This window comes from Trachinotus anak, unplaced genomic scaffold (assembly GCF_046630095.1).
Source record: "Trachinotus anak isolate AG129_WGS33_773 ecotype Australia unplaced genomic scaffold, CSIRO_AGI_Tana_v1 ptg000026l, whole genome shotgun sequence".
Classification (NCBI taxonomy): domain Eukaryota; kingdom Metazoa; phylum Chordata; class Actinopteri; order Carangiformes; family Carangidae; genus Trachinotus; species Trachinotus anak.
Genome location: NW_027273877.1, coordinates 5864007 through 5881839, shown reverse-complemented (window position 1 = coordinate 5881839; position 17833 = coordinate 5864007). Strand labels below are relative to the sequence as shown.

The 17833-nt window shown below is 42.6% G+C and overlaps 2 protein-coding genes across 17 annotated transcripts in view; both read right to left on the bottom strand.

The window, feature by feature from the left end:
• Positions 1-33: 33 nt before the first annotated feature.
• LOC139609395 (ras-related protein Rap-2a-like) lies at positions 34-11312 on the bottom strand. Its single transcript, XM_071463883.1, has 2 exons — positions 10532-11312; positions 34-1291 (listed from the first exon to the last, which is right to left on the bottom strand). The coding sequence occupies exons 1-2, from the start codon at positions 10843-10845 to the stop codon at positions 1054-1056; spliced, it is 552 nt and encodes a 183-aa protein (XP_071319984.1). The 5' UTR covers positions 10846-11312; the 3' UTR covers positions 34-1053.
• A 1353-nt stretch (positions 11313-12665) lies between these two features.
• Positions 12666-17833, bottom strand: part of mbnl2 (muscleblind-like splicing regulator 2) — a 54197-nt gene continuing 49029 nt past the window's right edge. For all 16 annotated transcript variants that reach the window (XM_071463865.1, XM_071463863.1, XM_071463864.1 and 13 more), the window contains one exon: positions 12666-16509. In XM_071463865.1, coding sequence (XP_071319966.1) covers positions 16385-16509 — 125 coding nt within the window. In that variant the 3' untranslated portion in view covers positions 12666-16384. The remainder of the gene's footprint in view (positions 16510-17833) is intronic.

Here is a 17833-nt window from a genome sequence, read left to right as displayed (position 1 = left end):
AATGACTGTTCAACGATAAATGAGCAAGACAAATTTGTGCATAAAGATTTATTTTTGTTGAAAATAAGTGTTTCTGACATTGAACCACTAACATGTCTGATGTGATTTAAGATAAATGAACTACACACTGACACTGATGTTCACTTCATACAATGTAACAAGGCATTTGTATCATCTGTAAGGTGTGAAGACAATTGTCCGTACATTTTAATGAATGATTGATTGACTGATCGGTTGATTGATTGATTGATTGATGCTGTCTCTTTGGGTGAGATTGATTGTACTCAATGTCAGTGTGACAGTACAACTTCATGCACACATCATCCACAGTATGTCAACATTTGGGATCTTCTGAATGAATTTCCCCAAAGGTGCAGTTTCCTTTTAAGACATTCGTTCATCTGTTCATTCATTCATAGTTAGGCGGGTCTGCTGTATAATCAACCTCCAGTATGACTCCTTCACAGTGGTGACATCCCTTCAGATACTTGGTGATTGGTCTTGCACTGTCAAAAAGTCCCAAAAGTGCAAAAAGAAAAACACAAGCAGAAGAAAACAGGGCCAATAAAACTGCTGAGCACACTGCCATCCCTGCTTAGACCTATGGCTGGTTTCCCAAAAGCATTTAGCACTATGATCTGCTTTGTCAATGGCTTTTAAGATGGTTTTGGCACCGTCCAGCCTTTGGGAAACCCCCGAAAACCCAATCTTGTTAATCAAGAGGATGGTGATGGATGTGGGAGGTCAAGTGTTGTTTTTTTCTTTGAAGGGAAAATCCACCCTGTGTTGGAGGAGTGATGAATGTTGAAATTCAATTCCCCTTAACTGGCATTGTCTACTTCTGCTACGTGATTTCCTACATTTCCCAGAATGCTTCTTAACCAACACAGAGGCCTGAACTGTTAGATACAGAAAGCAGGTAGAACTAGTGAAAGCAAGAGTGGATGTTTGCTTTAAAACCCCTCCATATTCAATCTAGCTAACATGAATTAATTTGCATCCTAACGTCTACTCTCCTCCCATCCATCACCCCCCCAGCAGACTGATCGGCTGCTACTGTATGCTGCAGGCGGGGCAGCAGGTCTCCCTCCTGTCCGGCAGAGGGCAGAAGTCCATCTGCCTGACGATCTCTGCGAAAAGCTCATCCACCATGGTCTTGCTCTTGGCCGATGTCTCCATGAAAGGGCAGCCCCAGTCCTCAGCCAGGGCCTGGCCCTCACTGGGGGACACCTCCCTCTCCTCCTCCAGGTCCACCTTGTTCCCCACCAGCACCACAGGCACCTGCTGGTACCTGGAAATAAAAGAGAAAGTCACATCAGAGCAGCGTTCATCTGAAATTTGCTGCCTTCTTCCCCACTGGGAGGGTTTTGTTCGGGACTGAGACTACAGGAACTTCCTGATACCTACGGGAGAAAACCAGAGGGAAAAACTCAGTGACAGCGTGTGTGTGCGTGTGTGTGCACTGTTGGCCTACATACTGTATTTGTTAGATGCCGAAACAATAAGAGTTTTAAACAATGCACAATAGAGCGAGAGGAGAGGGATAAACACTTCATCTCTTCTCCTGTCAGTCTCAACCTGAACTTCAGACACTTTAGAGCCACAGGAAAAAACCTCCTGACTATAAACTGTGAACCGTTCTGATTTCTCTCAGGGCACAGTTACAGATTTGGTCACACTTGCCTTTGCCTTTTATTTCTAAGAATAAAAGTAAGAGTCTGTTACTGGGCTTCTCCAACAGGGGATGACATGTACAATATGACCACATCAACATGGGTCATTAAAAACTCATGAATGAAGACGTGCTTTGTCAGCTGAGGCCTCACTCAAGATCAAATCTATATCTTTCCCTCCCTGAGCAGCGAGACACATACAAATTCTTTATAAAAGACATGCATTTCATTTATTTATTTATTTTATTTTTTTAACAAATTGAAGCTATTTAAAAACCACTGGCAGAGACGTCTACCTGAAGTTAGCATAACATCCGATAACAAGATGGGTTGAGGTGCGTCCTGGACGTCCTCCTCGGCGCCTCTCTACCTCCCCACGTCCTCAGTGTGTGCTCAGTGTACAGTAGCTATATGTTCAGTGGCATTCATCATTTAAATTAAATCTTTATAATAATAATTTTATTCTATTTTTCATTTTCAAATCAAATATCTGTGAAACAGAACAGTGAGAAATAGAGCTTAACTACAGCCCTGCACAGCTTTGGTTGGATTTTTAAAGAAGGCATGCCGTACAAATGTGCTTCTCAATGACAGAAAGTAAATGTAATAACTTTATCTGATGAGTTGTGGTTATCTGTCACATGCAGCATCCATATCTTAAAAATGCCAAAAAGACAATTTAAACATTATATTTTTGCCTGGTTATGATTTTTTAAAATGTTGATTCCGATGTGACTTTAGGCTCTAAAGCTTCAGACTGAATGTTGTTGCTGTTGCCGTTTTAAATCCGTGGTCTAAAGCCCCAGGCCGGTCCTGTAGAAGTCTATTACACATCATAAAGTTGCCCAAAGGCATGATGGGAGTGACACTACTGCGCAGTCTCTATGGGAAGCAACCCGGAAGCCAGAAACTTTTTCGGCGTATGCGCCAGGCGAGCAACTCGTATGGAACTGAATGGGCGCCATTTTCAGATCCGGCATCCAAGTCTTATAATACACCCGTGGTTGGCATGGCGTGCAAGCTGTACATGAAATGGCTCCCAGTTCTTGTTTAAAATCATTAGCTCTCCACTTTGCATCATTTCCACCATGCACTAAGCATGTCTTCACGGATCAAAAGCTTTCTTCCCCAGCGTGTGGCTGACGATCCCAGTCCTCCTCCCAGTGAGCCATCAATACAAGGAAACCAGGCTGGGGAGAGTAATGGAACAGGTTATTGAATAATTGAATAAAGCTAATGTGCTGCTCTCACATGGGAAGACATGAACATTGGAAACAACTATTTCGTACTTCATATTTAGATTTGGCTATTGTGTGCGCCTACATTTAAAACTCTACAGCGCATTAGTTCACTTAGAGAGTTTTATCCCAAAATATCACAGTAGTTCCTCCTGACGAAGGTTTAACGCCTAGTAGATCCTTAAAGGGTGATTTCACTCAAATCACATAAAAACACATAAACTAAAAAACAACATAAAGTATCTTTGAAGATTTTGTTCCACTACAAGGTCCCGGCTTCAGTCCTCCTTGGCACTGATTCACCATTCTTCCAACAGATATTTTCTCATTTGGTGTTTTTATGATGGCACCTGTAGGAGAGACTATGTGCTTCAAATGAGGGTCAATCTTAAAGCGCCTGGGATCAATATTTCTATATTAACAGTGGATTCAGTTACTAACTGTATAAGAAGGGGCCCTCTTTAGCTCACTGTTTTGGGTCACTCTCACTGCTCTCATAGCATCGTTTTCAGCTTCAGTTGAGCATTTAGCAGCAAAGATATTCCAGATAGTTTTTTTTCCTTTGGAGACCAAGAACAGAAGCACAGCCCCAATTAAATGCTAATGTTGTCTCATAACTGCTGGTTGCGTAAATAAGCAACTGTTAGCAAATAAGTTTGATGAGAGTCCAAAGCTGTGTTAACAGCTTGTTTCCCCCGGGATGAATGTTGACTGCAAGCCAGACCTTATCGCCCAACATTAGCCACGTTCCCACATCTTGCAGAAGAGAGGAAGCTGTTACAGCAGCAGATTAACACCCACGGTTTTGGAATTAGACACATATAGGTGTAACATTCGGGCGTCCACATCCTTTTGACCAATGTGATCTGTAATGTACTTGTATATTACAGTATAGTAAATCCAGATCCCACTTTATATTTCATCTCAGTCAGACGCCCTTCATGTTTTCTCTTATTAAATAACTACACAACGTCACTTACAGGGGGTATATATTCTCACAACAGGTAATGGCACAGACCAGCTAATAGCCTCTACCATCAGTCATTCGTAAGTGCATTCTGAGCCTGACTTATTGATCTGCTGGTGCTATTGAGAAATGGGCTCTTATCTACAAATTGGTGGCCTGCTGCCACACTGCTCAGCTGGAAGAAGAACTGAGGCGTGGAAAAGAGCTGGCAAACGCCTCACTGTGCTAAAGAGGGCCGGAGAGCTGGAGGCAATGAGTGCAGGCAGGGGAGAGGTGGAGAAGTGGGCACAGAGAGCGTCCTACAGCGGGAAGTCCCGGGGTGAAGGACGCTGAAGCACCTGCTGGACCTGCTGGAGTGTCCTTCAGCAAGTAGCAGTTTCAAGGGTGCTGCTTTGTGGCTGAGCTTGACCTCTGACCCCCTCCAGAGGAATTCACCACGGAGAAAAACCTTCCCAAAAAGTGCAAATGATAAAAAATGATGTCAGCAATTTCTGCCCTAATTGGTCGACAAACACGCTCTAAGACCGTCGAGCTGGGAAAACTTGCTCACGAAGGCTCAAATGCCAAAGACTGCACAACACACACACACACAAACACACACGCGTACATACAAACAGCAACTGACCTCAGCAGGACAAGCATCTCGCATGGCGTGTGTGTTTGGAAAGCCGGAGTCTGGAGGGTGTGAAGTGTGAACAAGGAGAGCACCATGCAGACAAATTCAATCTGACAGCCTTGCAGGATAAACTCTATATATAACTACAAAGACACAGGGTGAGCCAGTGTCTCTAGGGTGGGGTGGGAGTTTGTATAGAGATTGTCTGTTGCAGCATCAAACTACCACTCCCTCCTCGCCAGATGAGGAGGGACTGAAACTGCTCCACACACAGCATGAAGAAAAGTCGCCCCACAGGGATTTACAGGCTGATGTCATTATTCAGTGTATCATTGAAGAATATGTCAGTCAAGACAGTATTTGGGGTTAAATGGAGGAGTATGAGTGGGAGTATTTTTTATGTGCTCTTATAACTGAATTCCTTTTTTGACATTTTTAAGAAATAAAATGATACTTTTTGCGGATGTGGAGGCTCTTCCAGTTCTTTCACTATTTACCTTTATTTCTGTAATGGAAATGGTAGCATTTCCATTTTCTATGGCAATAATATAACACTGACAGACACTATCCCTTCTAGCATTTCTAAGCTCATTGTTTTGGTTTTTACGGCCAACAATTTAACTGTTTCGGTTGAGTCTGATAAACCCACTGCTCACCCCCAGAACAGCACCAAAGTACAGACAGACAAAGTCGAACGTTTAGCACCTGAAGAGCCAGATATTTTGCTCGGGAACCTCAAGTGGCCACAAACTGCAGCTTTAAGTACATCATGCTAATAATATAAGACATTTCTTGCAACATAGTATGTTTACACTGCAGCACTTTTGCTTAAAGTAAATAGTGTGAATACTTCTTCCACCACTGATCAAAAGCATTGGAGACTTCAAACCGAGGCCTCACCATTACAGCCAACGATCACAGTAAAAAGTATCCTCATGGCTGCTGTGGCTTTTAAACTATTGGTTACCAGTGTTTATTCTCTGCCTGTAGTGTTTTTACTGCGCATACTGTGTGAATATAAAGCAGGAGAAAATTACAAACATTTCGAACTTGTTATTGGTCCAACACCAGAGTTGGCAGCCGTGCACTATAGGAATTATCAGCACACTTGGAATGTGTTTGGATCGCCTGGCTGTATGAAAATGCAGCTTTTTGTTCTCAAAATGCAGTGGGAGAGATGTCGCCTTGGATTTAGGGAACAGACAACAGCAGGTGGCAGACAGCTTATGAAATTATACAGAGATGTGGATATTAAAATCTGTGGTGACTTCTAAAGAATTTCTGTAAAAAAAAAAAAAAAAAAAAAAATGGGATACTGCAAATTGCTGAGCTCCATCATCTGCTACTCCATTTGTGAAAAGCCAGAGGGCAAAATGCTGCATCCTCATAATCTTGAATAACTGATATATATTTGACCTTTAAAACACACCAAACTAGTTACTGTCATTTGCCTCTGCAGGGCGTTATTCCAGCTGTTGGGAAAAAGGCAAACACACAAACCCTCCCACACACAGAGAAGCAGTGTTTATAACTCATCAAAAAAAAAGATGGCCTCTACATTTTCCACTTATCCTCGGGGTACAACAGGCTTATTAAGGCTCCCTGCTGCGCTAAACAGCCACAGCGACTTCACCTACCTATTTTCACGAGCCCCACAGCACCGGCAAACACATGCAAATTACAAAAGAACAGTCAGGCGTCTCCAACATGAAGCCCTCCAACCCTGCAGCCGCCTCTTTGCTCTCCGCATCTGCTGTTAATTAGCAGTTGGAGCAGCTACGCTGTGCTCAACGCATGGATCTGCTTGTACGACCGGACAGAAGAATCACGGAACCTATAGCGCCCACGCTGCCTTAACTCCCAAAGGGTGTTACTGCTGCAGAACAAAGCCTCTGTAACTGATGGTTCTGCGGCGCCCTGGCTACATGAGGAAGAAAGCGAGGAAACAAAATAACAAACCGCAAACATTCCTGCGATAAACAGACAAAGAGAGGGCCTGCACAGCAGATGGAAAAAGGTCGTTAGAGTCTTTTTTTTTTTTTAATGATGAAACCCCAAACTTCATTCTCATCTTTAATGGTGCGGCCCACTTCCTCATTTTCTTTTCTTCAGATGCAAACACTGTATAGGGGGTATGGGAGTTAAGTCCTCATTAGTTTTGTTCCTGCTGCTCTGAGCAGTTAAATGAAGGCACCAATCCAATGTGAGAAATAAAGAGGGGAGTTTTGCTCGGGTGTTTAAAAAACTAACAAACTGGAACGAGCTCAGGAGGAAACTTAAATGTTATTAATGGTCAAAATCCTCCTTTCTGGTGTGTTTTAAGGCTGGAAGTGGAGGTTCATTAAAGATTTCTCTGCAAGGAGAGCTCATTACTATCCCAACTTCTGATTCATCACTTGTGAGGTGGATCTCAAAACAGGATGAAAACTTTATCAGTGAAAAAAGTATGAATCTGCACTGTCTCAGCGAAGCATGGACTGGATCACTAGTGAGTGATGCATCCATCCCACCAATGTGTTTTCCTTGGTGGAGTTAAACTTTAAAGTACCCTGTGAAATTTTTCATGTAAACAAACAAAATGATTTATTATAATTATATATTTTTGGGTTAGTTTTAAATCACTGTTTCTCACCAAACACCTAAAAAAATGCATTTCGTCAGTCATAAACATTTGCAAAGTTGTTTCTGTAAAATATTTCAACCGCTGCATTATTTACACTCATGTCGTCGTCTCTCCTGCCGTTTTGCTACGTTTCTTGAAGACGAACACCTCATTCTTATTCCTTCCTGCAAAGCTCTCAGCTGTTTGATCGTTTTTCCAGCCGGACCTACTCGATCTGCTGAAAAAACTGGAGATATGAGCAGCAATTAAAGATGTCTGGACCCAGGCTACAGGGACTACAATGTAAGAGTAAAAACTGCAGTCGTGTGTAATAGTTGTGCCGAAAACACAATCACTCCAATCAAACCTCTGTCAACTTCCTGTTATAGCAAAAGACATTTCTAACTGATGGTGTCACACTTGAAATGTTCCCTTGGGATCTGGAATGCAAAAGCGATAATCATCTAAACGTGGGAAACACCAGATACAGATCAAAGCAAAGTGGGTTTTTTTCCTATGGGGTCACAAAAAATTGGAGGGGTTACGAGATGATTAACATCTAGGAAATAAGGAAAAAACATTTTTGCTGCACAAATTCTGCTTATTATTCTGACTCCTCTCTGACCTCTGCTTTTTTTTATTGGGACACATTTACCTTTTTGGTGTTCTAAAACTGGACACAACTCTGTGATGTATTCAGTGGGGTTGCAAGTAAACATGACTTCATGTTTAAGAACTGCTGTGCAGCTACAAGTCAGTCCTGAATGTGATATATGGTGGAGCACGGTGAGGACACTTGTGTGTGAGCATAAGTGCAGTAAATATGTTCAGCACTTTACACTCCAACAATGGCCGCCTCACCAGTGGCTCTCCTTAGCTCGCATTCTGCTTTAACAACTCTCTCCCTCCTGATGACAAACACTAAAAGCCTGAGGTCAGGAAATTGCTTTGTACCTCCACCAAAGTGCCCCCTGGGAAACGTAGTTTTGGTCTCTCCAAGCTATTCCCACTCAGCAGTGCGTGATGCTCACCTCCTGCTATTAGACACAGCATCAGTGCAGCGTGAAAACGCAGCTCCAGTGCTCTGAACGCGCTCCCTCCTCCCGGGCCGACAGAACTATAAACGCTTGCGTGCAGGCGAGGAGATTATTGGGCGACACCCAGATGTTGTTTTCACCGATAACAATTGGCACGGGGGTTATATATGGTTGGTTTGTGAGGTACTCCTTTCCCATGCTTCCCCCGCGAAGAGCCCTGCATAAGCATTCTGGTTTATGTGACGCCCTAATGGAGGCCTGATGTCTTCTTGGCTTCCAACCCAACACAATCCCATTAAGTTCTAGTGAGTGGGTACATGCTATATCTCTTTGTGGTTCTTGTTGCTGCTGCTGGATCAGCAGGAAGTTTGGGAGGAGGGAGGCTGATCTCCTGGAGACAGCTAATGGAGACCAGGAGTTGATTGCGTTGCGGGCACCCAGTGAATGCGGTCTGACCAACGGAGCCCATCCTCGCCATCCTTAAATGAACTGTCCGAGCCAAAGGTTTTCATTTTATGTAATTAACAGCGTCAAAAACTGAATTTAATTTGTATCGGGCTCCTTGATCTGCTAACAATTAAATATACATCTGTTTGGTCATTTTGATTATTTTTGTATTTAATAAAATAAGTCAAACTGAGTGAGAGAGGTTATTATTGTGCACTTATGTGGATGATAGCAAGCACAAATCCATTTATTGAGAATATAATTCAGTTTTGTCTGCTCAAATTCTGTTGTCGGTGTTAGCAGTGGTGGTGTGATCGTAAGAGAGTCTGAGGGTGATATCTTGAAATTGCTTCATAAAGTGCAGAGGTATTTAGTTTAGGATTACATAACAGAGAAAAGCAGCAAAATCCTCAAACTTGAGAAGCTGGAGCCAGCGACGGTTGGGTTTGCTCTCTTGATGATGATGATATGGGTTTTGGGGGACTGCACATGTTTAGGAGCATTTTATTTGCAGGTTTGCACCTACAGTAACAATCCCCTCCAAAAGCCTTCAGAATAAGAGCGTCTGCAGATCTGGTTCAACTTTCTACCCCAGTTACTGCAGCTGTGTGCTCGCAGTTTTTCCAAAGTAATAAAAATGAATTATCGTTTAAGTTTTCCACGCCGGCAGAGAGACTGTAGAGTAGTTGTCAACGCTGGTCATTTTGTTGTGAGAAAATACTCCAGCAACAGAAAACAAACCAGATGTTTTGTGGCCCTTTGAGTTTTGGGGGGGGGGGGGGTCCTATAGGGGGTCCCATTGTTTCTTCTGCACCCCGTGATTGGAGGGACAAACAATAATGATCAGGGAGTAAACTGTCCAACATGTTTTTTGTATTCCATTTCTAAATGTTTTGGCCTTTATTTTGGTAGCTGACTCATTTCCCAACAGAGAGGAGTCAGGAAATGTGGGGAGAAGAAAAGAACGATGACACGCAACAGGGACGCTATGAATGATGACACAATCAGTGGCATCTTAAACCAGAAGCCACAAGGTCCAGGTTTTGATCGTCACCATCATCGGGTAAAAGTGAACTTCAGGATCATCACTGCGACATAAGTCACCGACATAAATGCCTCAAGACAAGTGATTATCCCTCAGCCTCTGCCAGATGTCTTTGTGACATCATATCTGTCTTGACATGGCACCAAAGCTATCACATGACATCAGCTCAAGCCTCATAATGTTCAGCTGTTGTCAACCTGCGGCCTGCGGCCATGCCTTCGCTGTCAGTGTCATGAAACAAATCAAGAGGCTCCAAGCCAACAGAGGAAAAAGAAACAGCCTTCCACTACCAAAAGGAAAGATCTCAGCTTTTCTTCCACTCTCTCCCAGATGAGATGAGATGAGCTCAGTGGATTTGTTGAGTAATGGGCCGAACTGATCAAAGCCATCCAGAGTTAGTCATGAGAGAGAGAGACAGGGAGCATCGAACCCAGGCAGAGCACAGCGGGTTGATGTACGACAGGTGAGCCGCAGCTGGGCTCTTATGAAGAACATATGAGCTGGTTGCAGCTTCTCACGCAGCAGTGAGGGGGGGGGCGAGGAAGAGGAGGGACACCAGAGGATGTGAGGATGAGATCATTCCTGTGTTCAAAAAAAAAAAAAAATTCAATCTCAGCTTTTGGTGCTTTCCAGTGGGGTTTGTTGACTTTTGGAGGGCCCTCAGAGGCTCCAGGTGGCACTCCTTCAAAACCAGGAACTGCTCAATCTCACTGTTTTGCTTCACAATAAAAGAACTGGGGGAAAGATCAGAGAATTATTATGGTGATGTGCAACCTTCCCTCCCTCCATCACAGCCAACCCGGCTCTACAGTGCCAGCAGGATGTGGCTGTCTAAAGGGGCCTAAACACACTCACCTCTTCAGACTGCAAATGTGTTTTTTTTTTTTTTTTCACACCAAATCTCACCTTTTGACCCTGATGATCTGGTCTCTCATGGGTTTGATGTCCTGAAAGCTTTGCTGATTGACCAGACTGTAGACCAGGATGAAGCCTTGGCCGTTCCTGATGTAAAGGTCCCTCATCGAGGCGAACTGCTCGGTGCCGGCCGTGTCGAGGATCTCCAGCACCGACGGAGAGGAGTCCACCTCGATCTCCTTCCTGTAGAAATCTTCGATGGTCGGGTCGTACTTCTCTATGAATGTCCCGGTGACGAACTGGACCGTCAGCGCCGACTTCCCCACCCCGCCGCTGCCCAGCACCACCACCTTATACTCCCGCATCGCGCCCCCGCGGAGCTAAATCCGGGATGCAGAGGAGAGAGTCTTCGGCTGCGCGTCAAAGCGACGCATCCCCTTCGCACAGCAGCTGGGGCTCAGGCGACAGGCATGGCACGGCGGCAGCCTCCGGTGGGTGAGATGCTCTTGCGGTCACAGGCGGGAGAATGAGGATGATGCTGGAGCATTGAGCCCTGAGATGCTCGGCCGCAGCCTCTACTGAAATATTCCCACGCTATCTTGAAGGGACGCCGCTCCACAGGCATCCATAATGCAATAAGGCGTCGGTGTGGTCGAAATAAGATCGGCTATTATTAGAAGCAACTAGACGGCACATCTTCTCATGTGCCGGCACTACATCACATTTCTCCGCACAGTGGGGTACAGTAGACTTAAAGGCAGAGAGCACTATTTATCCCTCAGCACACAGCAGTGCTGGGAATCCACGCCTCTGGCCTCGGCGCATCCACTGGATGTTGCTATTTCCTGGAAGGTATGAGGGGTGTTTAGTGCCACAGTGTAGGGAGGAGAAGAAAAGAGCAGGCATGTTTGTGACAAAGGGAGTCATCCCTGTCATGATGGAGGCTTCTTATGATAAGAAAACTGCTATTTCCCCCTGATTCTACAGATTATGGAGGAAACTAATCCGCCAGCACAATTCAGTGCACATGTCCTCCAAAATAAAACAACCACTAAGCTGAGTCAAGTGCACTCTCCCATCAGCATGGACAACATCATGTAGGCTGCGCTCTAAGAGAGGTTGTTGCATGAGTTGAAATAAAAGTCCAATTTTTCATTAACCATGCAACCACCCCAACCTCCTTCTCCTATAATAACATCACACAGTTTCTCCCACTGCCCCTCGTCCTCGTCTTCGTCAGTCCAGTGTAAACACATGTTGTTTCCCGGGCATTTTGCTGAGACGACCGATGATGTCATTTTTCTTGGGAGGACAGTCTGCACAGTTGCCGTGGAAACTGGGGTAAGCACCCATTAGATGGTGGGAGTTGTTCCAGATGAGCCGCCTGCATCTGCACATCAGCAAGGTCATTAGTCTCAGCGCGCCTCTGTGCGACAGGGTGCTCCCCTTTAAATCTGAATCTAGAGATCTTGACCTCGTCTGGAGCACGTCCAGGACAAGCTGTTGGTGAACAATATGTTTCCTTTGTCGGAGGCTTCTGGTGTGCAAATGTATGTGATAAAATATATGTGGCAAAATAGAGCAACGCTGCATTCATTCGTTTCATCTAGGATGTGTGGAATCACTGATGCTTATTGATCACAGTGGATTTAGACACTGCAGGTGACTTCAATGGAAAATGCAGTTGCTAAAGCTGTGATAGGCAAATTCATTGACAGCCACACTGTGGTATTAATGACTCCTCATATATTTTTTGACTTCATAAAATGCCTCACTGCAGTAACAGGAAATGACATAGAAAATAAATAATGAAAAACGTTGACTTTGTTAGTCTTATCATCATGTTTGTCATCTTGTGGCAAAATCTTGAATGTGGGAAGATCAGACTTACGTTAATGAAAGCAGCATTAAAATCCTGTTGTATACCTCTGTGTATTTGTTGAGCGTTTGCTGCCACAACCTTAAAGGTTGTTCTAATTAACCTTTATTCTGCTGCTTCACCAAGGCTCCTTACACACTATTCTTTAGTTAAAGAGCAAAGGTCTCTTCAGGTCTGTGACATGAGTCTGGGGTGTACTGGCTGGGGTCTGCCAATACACATGATGCATGTTTCTATATAAATGATGTCCAATACTACACAAGCAAGTCCTATATGTGTCATAAATAAAAGGTCCACACGAAACAGTTGCTTTGATTTTCTTTATTTCTTTCTTTCAATAGATTTTACACTATCTTGCTGGAACCAAAGAAACATTTGACTATAGAAACATAAAATAGCACAAAATATATGCAAAAAGAATACATTGAAAAATGATTACATTGAAACTATAAATCCGATGAGGGTCTTCTTGTCAATTTGTCGTTATGTTTTTACTTTGTTGGTAGGGTACACTGCAACAACGATGGCACAGGCAGTCACAAGTCCTAACCTGCAGTCTCCAGTGTAGTGCCCTCTGCTGGCTAAAGCTGTGGATTACAAGCTCCGAACAGTTCCATTGTAAGGCAATGGGACGAAAAGATCTCACTACAGATTTGGGAGACCAGAAGTAAAGATCAGTGACTGTTCTCTCTGTTGCAGTCGCCCCTTTTGGCCTTGTGATGCGCACATTAAAACCTTAAAAAATGATTTTAGATATAAAGATATATATTTGAAATGAAACTTAGGAGGGATTTGAGAAGAGACACCTGTTCAAGTCTCTTTCATAAATTTCATAAGAGCTCTTAAAAACATAAAACCTTAAGCACGATGGACTCAAGATAAGGCAAAGTGTTTGGATAAGCTGAGTCTGCTCAGTTGACCAACTGCTCAGAAAGTGCTTACGTTTTTCTTTTTACCATCAGTCAATCATTGCCAACACATTTCAAAAAAACATTACATCTCAAGAGGATTCCATACACAAGGGCATCGTGGGTCACCGAATGAGGACATTTTGTGTACAGACATTTTTTTTTTTTTCCCACTAGAAACATTCAGTACGTTATCATTTAGTAAGAAAAGAAAATATTGTTTTCCCATGCAACATGTTGAAAGTTATTTACCGGTAGTATCTGCTTTTGATTGATAAACAGATTTACTTTACTAGCAGGAAATGAAAAACAGATCACATCTTTAAAGAATATGAAAAGTGCAATCCTTAACTCTAGTGATACATACGCCTCGAATAAAATGTCTCAGTGTGGAACCTAAAGGTCCTTTGTCGGGGGAAGAGCTGTACATCTGAACTTATTAATTTATAGATTATTTAGTTCTTATATATATATTTATATATAATCTATGTAACATTGATGACTTTAAATCTATTTAAGTGTTACAGTCACAGCACTATAGAGGCTGTTATTTTCTAATGAAAATATTAGGTCATTGTCATAATCTCAGTGAAGAATAAGAAATGTTCATATCTTCTTTACAATCTACCTTGTGTACAGTGTTCTAGCAAAAAGAAACAAAAATCAACTTAACAATGTCATTTACAAAAATACCGAACTTTAGTAATTGCAACATTTGGTTGCCACAGCAACAACTTAATATTGTTATGAAATACTATTATACTAGAGTGAAAAGTACATCTTTTTTGAAATTTTCTTCTCTTTTTTTGGTAAAATGTCATCTATACAATAAACATTTTTTCCAACAACACAAGCAACTCTATAACTATGCTCATTACTGCAACACCGTGATCTTTTTATCGATGAGAAGGCAAGAAAGATCCAGTAGCTTTCAATTGGTGGGTTGACTTTTAACCCCACCCCTCAGACGTGTGCGACTTCTCATTCGTTGACCTGACAGGTTAGACCTTGAAATGACCAACCGTGCAGAATGTAGCACAGCTCAATAAATTACATTCATTTCAAAATAGAATAGTTTACAACATTGTTTTTGACTAAAATTTGACCAAGAGTAACATAAGATAAATTACAACAAAATAGAACTTTTACCACCTTCCACAAATATTACATACAAATCATAATGCATGTGAAGACAAAGTGGATGAAACCGAAATGTGAAACCAGAGTGAAGCACTCTTGCTCCAAAGGTATGACTGTGGATTGTCAATGTTAATCAAGCACCATGAAATTACGTCAGAATTTTGAATGGAAAATGGGAAATAAGATTTAGTATCATGAGTTCAAACATGCTCTTTGTAAAATGAAAAAAAAAAAAAAAAAACTAAAGAGGGGTGGTCTAAAATAATGAAATAACCTTTTATGGTCTTGACTGAAAAACAAATGATTGTTCTGGGAGATGGAGGTGGTGGAGGGTTTTAGGGGAATTCAAACATAACTTGATAGTAGACACAACACAAATTTTAAATAACTTTGAATACATTTCTAGAACTATGAATATAAACTCTCAAAATAAGAGACACTTTACATACATTACACAGTTTACAATACATTTTTTTCTCACTCACGTTCCTCATGTAAACTACTCGAACCATGGTAAGAAACAATGGTACACCATGAAAGTCACCAAACATTCTACAAAGCTATTTTTGATTTGTCGTTTCTTTAACTTCTTTTGTTTCGATAAAGTCACTTGTGATGTTAATGAACGGTCACTAGAGAACTGTTTCCAGTAACGATTCGCAAAATGTGATGTCTTTCCCGAAAAGTCCCATGTAGCTTCTGACAGCCAGTGTGTTGTGTCTGTGACTTTTAGTGATACACTCTGGATGCATGTGTTGTTGATGAGCATTTTTTAGGCACTTCTACAGTTTTCTAAAATGGAACAGGATTATCGGTGATAGTAGGGTTGGACAGGACAACCGACGGTCACAGATAGCCCTCCAGTCGAAGTTCAAGTTATCTTTTTGCTTGACGAGCATCGTCAAATGCACCGTTTTTTGTTTAGTCTTAGCACTTAAATCCCTCACCCACCCCTCAGAAAGCTCTCCTACCAGGCCTGGTGTTGTCATCACCTGCTAGACCTCGCTCCAAGTCCCAGTCTGCCGGCAGACCATCAGTCTCCAGATACGAACACACATGCACACACACACACAAGGCTTGGTATGTCTGGAACAAACCCTCAAGCTTTGTTAAGCCCTTGGCACAGACCTGAGCCTTTAGGCTTTGCGGTAATGGCCACGACTATCTTCTGTCAACACTGGGCACTGTCTTCCCCTGTCCTGACTGCATGCAAAAATCCGTGCACAATCTATCCCACCACTCCTCCTAAACAAAGCACCCAAACAAATAAAGGATGCTTTCTGAGCAGCTTTCGCAATGGCAAAAAGAAAAAGAAAAGATTTTGTCTGGGTGTTAAAATGTGGTCCTGCGCTGTGGCAGGTTGATTCCATTGACCTCTTCCAAGCCGCAACTTTGGCAAGATGTTTCCGGAGATGAAAAGTTGGAAGGGGGTAGGGGAGGATAAGCTTCATCATGGCATCTTAACAGCATCAGGGGCAGATGAGGGTCACAGAGGTACCCTCGCGGGGACAGTTGCATTACGAAAACATGAGCCTGTCTGCCCCAAGGACATTCAACTTTGTAGAGAGAAAAAAAGCAAAGACCGTGAGATGAAAACCCTCTTCGAAGCGCCAAGCGCGCTGGTGTGGTTGTGCACGGGTTTTCTGTGACTCTTCCTGTTTTCCCACTTCCACATCAAGCACTATATTTCTCATATAGTGCAAATCAAGCATCTTTTTTTTACTAACCAAAGGGATGAACATTGTGCAGAGGTTTTTAGAATAAATATGAAAGAGAGGGGATCCACAGTACTTTGGGGGAACAGTTGTTAAAATGACCTCTATAGTGTGTCTGCTATGTATGTAGTACTATACATAAGAATATTTTTGACTTTTTCATGTTAATAATTTTTTCTAGCAATACATACAGTATATATCTTTTTTTCTGTGTGTTACACCGGCACTGCAGTTCTTATGGTTAAATTGAAGTGTTACACTCTTAGCATGCAGGTTGCTGGACCTCTATGGGAGAGGTAAGGTAGTATTTACACAGGGGCTGTTTTGGGTTTCCCAGTGCAGCTTCGTGACACTCCGTTCCCTTCCTGAAACTTACTTCAGGATGATCTGGAGGACAGAGACAGAGAGATAGAAAGAAGAAGAGGAAGGGGAGAAAACAAGGAGACAAAATGTTTACTGTACCTGTAAGAGACAAACTTTATTTACTCACAAGTTAAAAATCAGCATTACCACGAGTGTGTGACAGTGAAATTTCAACAGATTTTGATTCATTAAAACATATAAGAATATACATAACATAAATAGTGTCTGGTGTCTCCTTAAGATCTGGATCAAATGGTATTTGTCTTTTTCTGCCTACTGAAGACCTCAGTATGCTTCAAACAAACACCTTTTACGATGATGCCAAACGTGTGCATTTGTAACACAAGCTCTAAACATTTGGGCCACTTTACACGGACAAGGTGTGTGGAGCCATGACAGTAGACAGAATTCAACCTTTCTTTCAGACCTACATTTTGTTTCCAGGATGACTTGGTTCACTTGCTGTATTTTCACATGGTTTATTTTTCACAGACAAAAATTCACCCAATACATCACTAAAAGCCATGTGAGTATGTTTACCCCACTCTTTGGTTAAATGTGTCTGGGGAGGAAGTGTTAAAGTGAACACAGGAAAAAAGTCCTGAAGAAGATCCTGTCCTGCCCAAACACCAAGAGGGAAGTCTTTTGATAGTCCAGGTCAGACCTCGATTCCTTCTCCAGCTACCTGCTAGTAATGATTTTGCAGGTAACTATGGGAACTGTTTAGCTCAAACGCGCAGAGAATGCAGATTAGATTGAAAAAAAAAGCTCCAGAATTCATTTGCAAAAGGACTGAGACCTCTAAAGGGTTTCAGTGCAGTTGTTTTGGTCCACACCTGATTGCTGTGTGCAAAAAACTCATACCAAGAGGGAGAAACAAACCGATTCAACCAGACTTAAACAACGCAGGTTTGAAAATGTCCTTAAGTTGTGCAACACCATGAACGGCTTTAAAGAAACACAAAAGAAACCGAGTATTCGGGGAGATTGTGGATGCAGTGTAATGCAGCCAGGAGGACGCTGCAATCACATGCTATTTGCTCCACTTCCAAATGACGCCATTTGTGAGAAGGTATAAACGCTTTTGTTTATCGTCATGGTCGGACTGCATATTATACAGCCTGGTTCAGCATGCTGACAGCTTTAGGCTGTAGGTAGGAGGAGTTTACCACAACAGCCATGTCCCACAACAACTAAGACAATCATCTTAGTTGTTGTGGTACTGCCAACAACCACCTGCCTGGTGTTTCATGCAGATAAGGGCAAAAGATCCAGTTATTTGCAAATAGCATTTGACCCAGGTCTGGTCACATCTGTGTGTATTCTCCTATTAAGAGATAAAGACTAA

Bases quoted from the DNA above. Each gene is read 5' to 3' on its own strand.
- LOC139609395 (XM_071463883.1), bottom strand. From the start codon at position 10,845: ATGCGGGAGTATAAGGTGGTGGTGCTGGGCAGCGGCGGGGTGGGGAAG. The intron at 1,292-10,531 runs GTGAGATTTGGT...TTTTATTTCCAG, and splicing joins CAGATCATCAGGGTCAAAAG to GTACCAGCAGGTGCCTGTGG.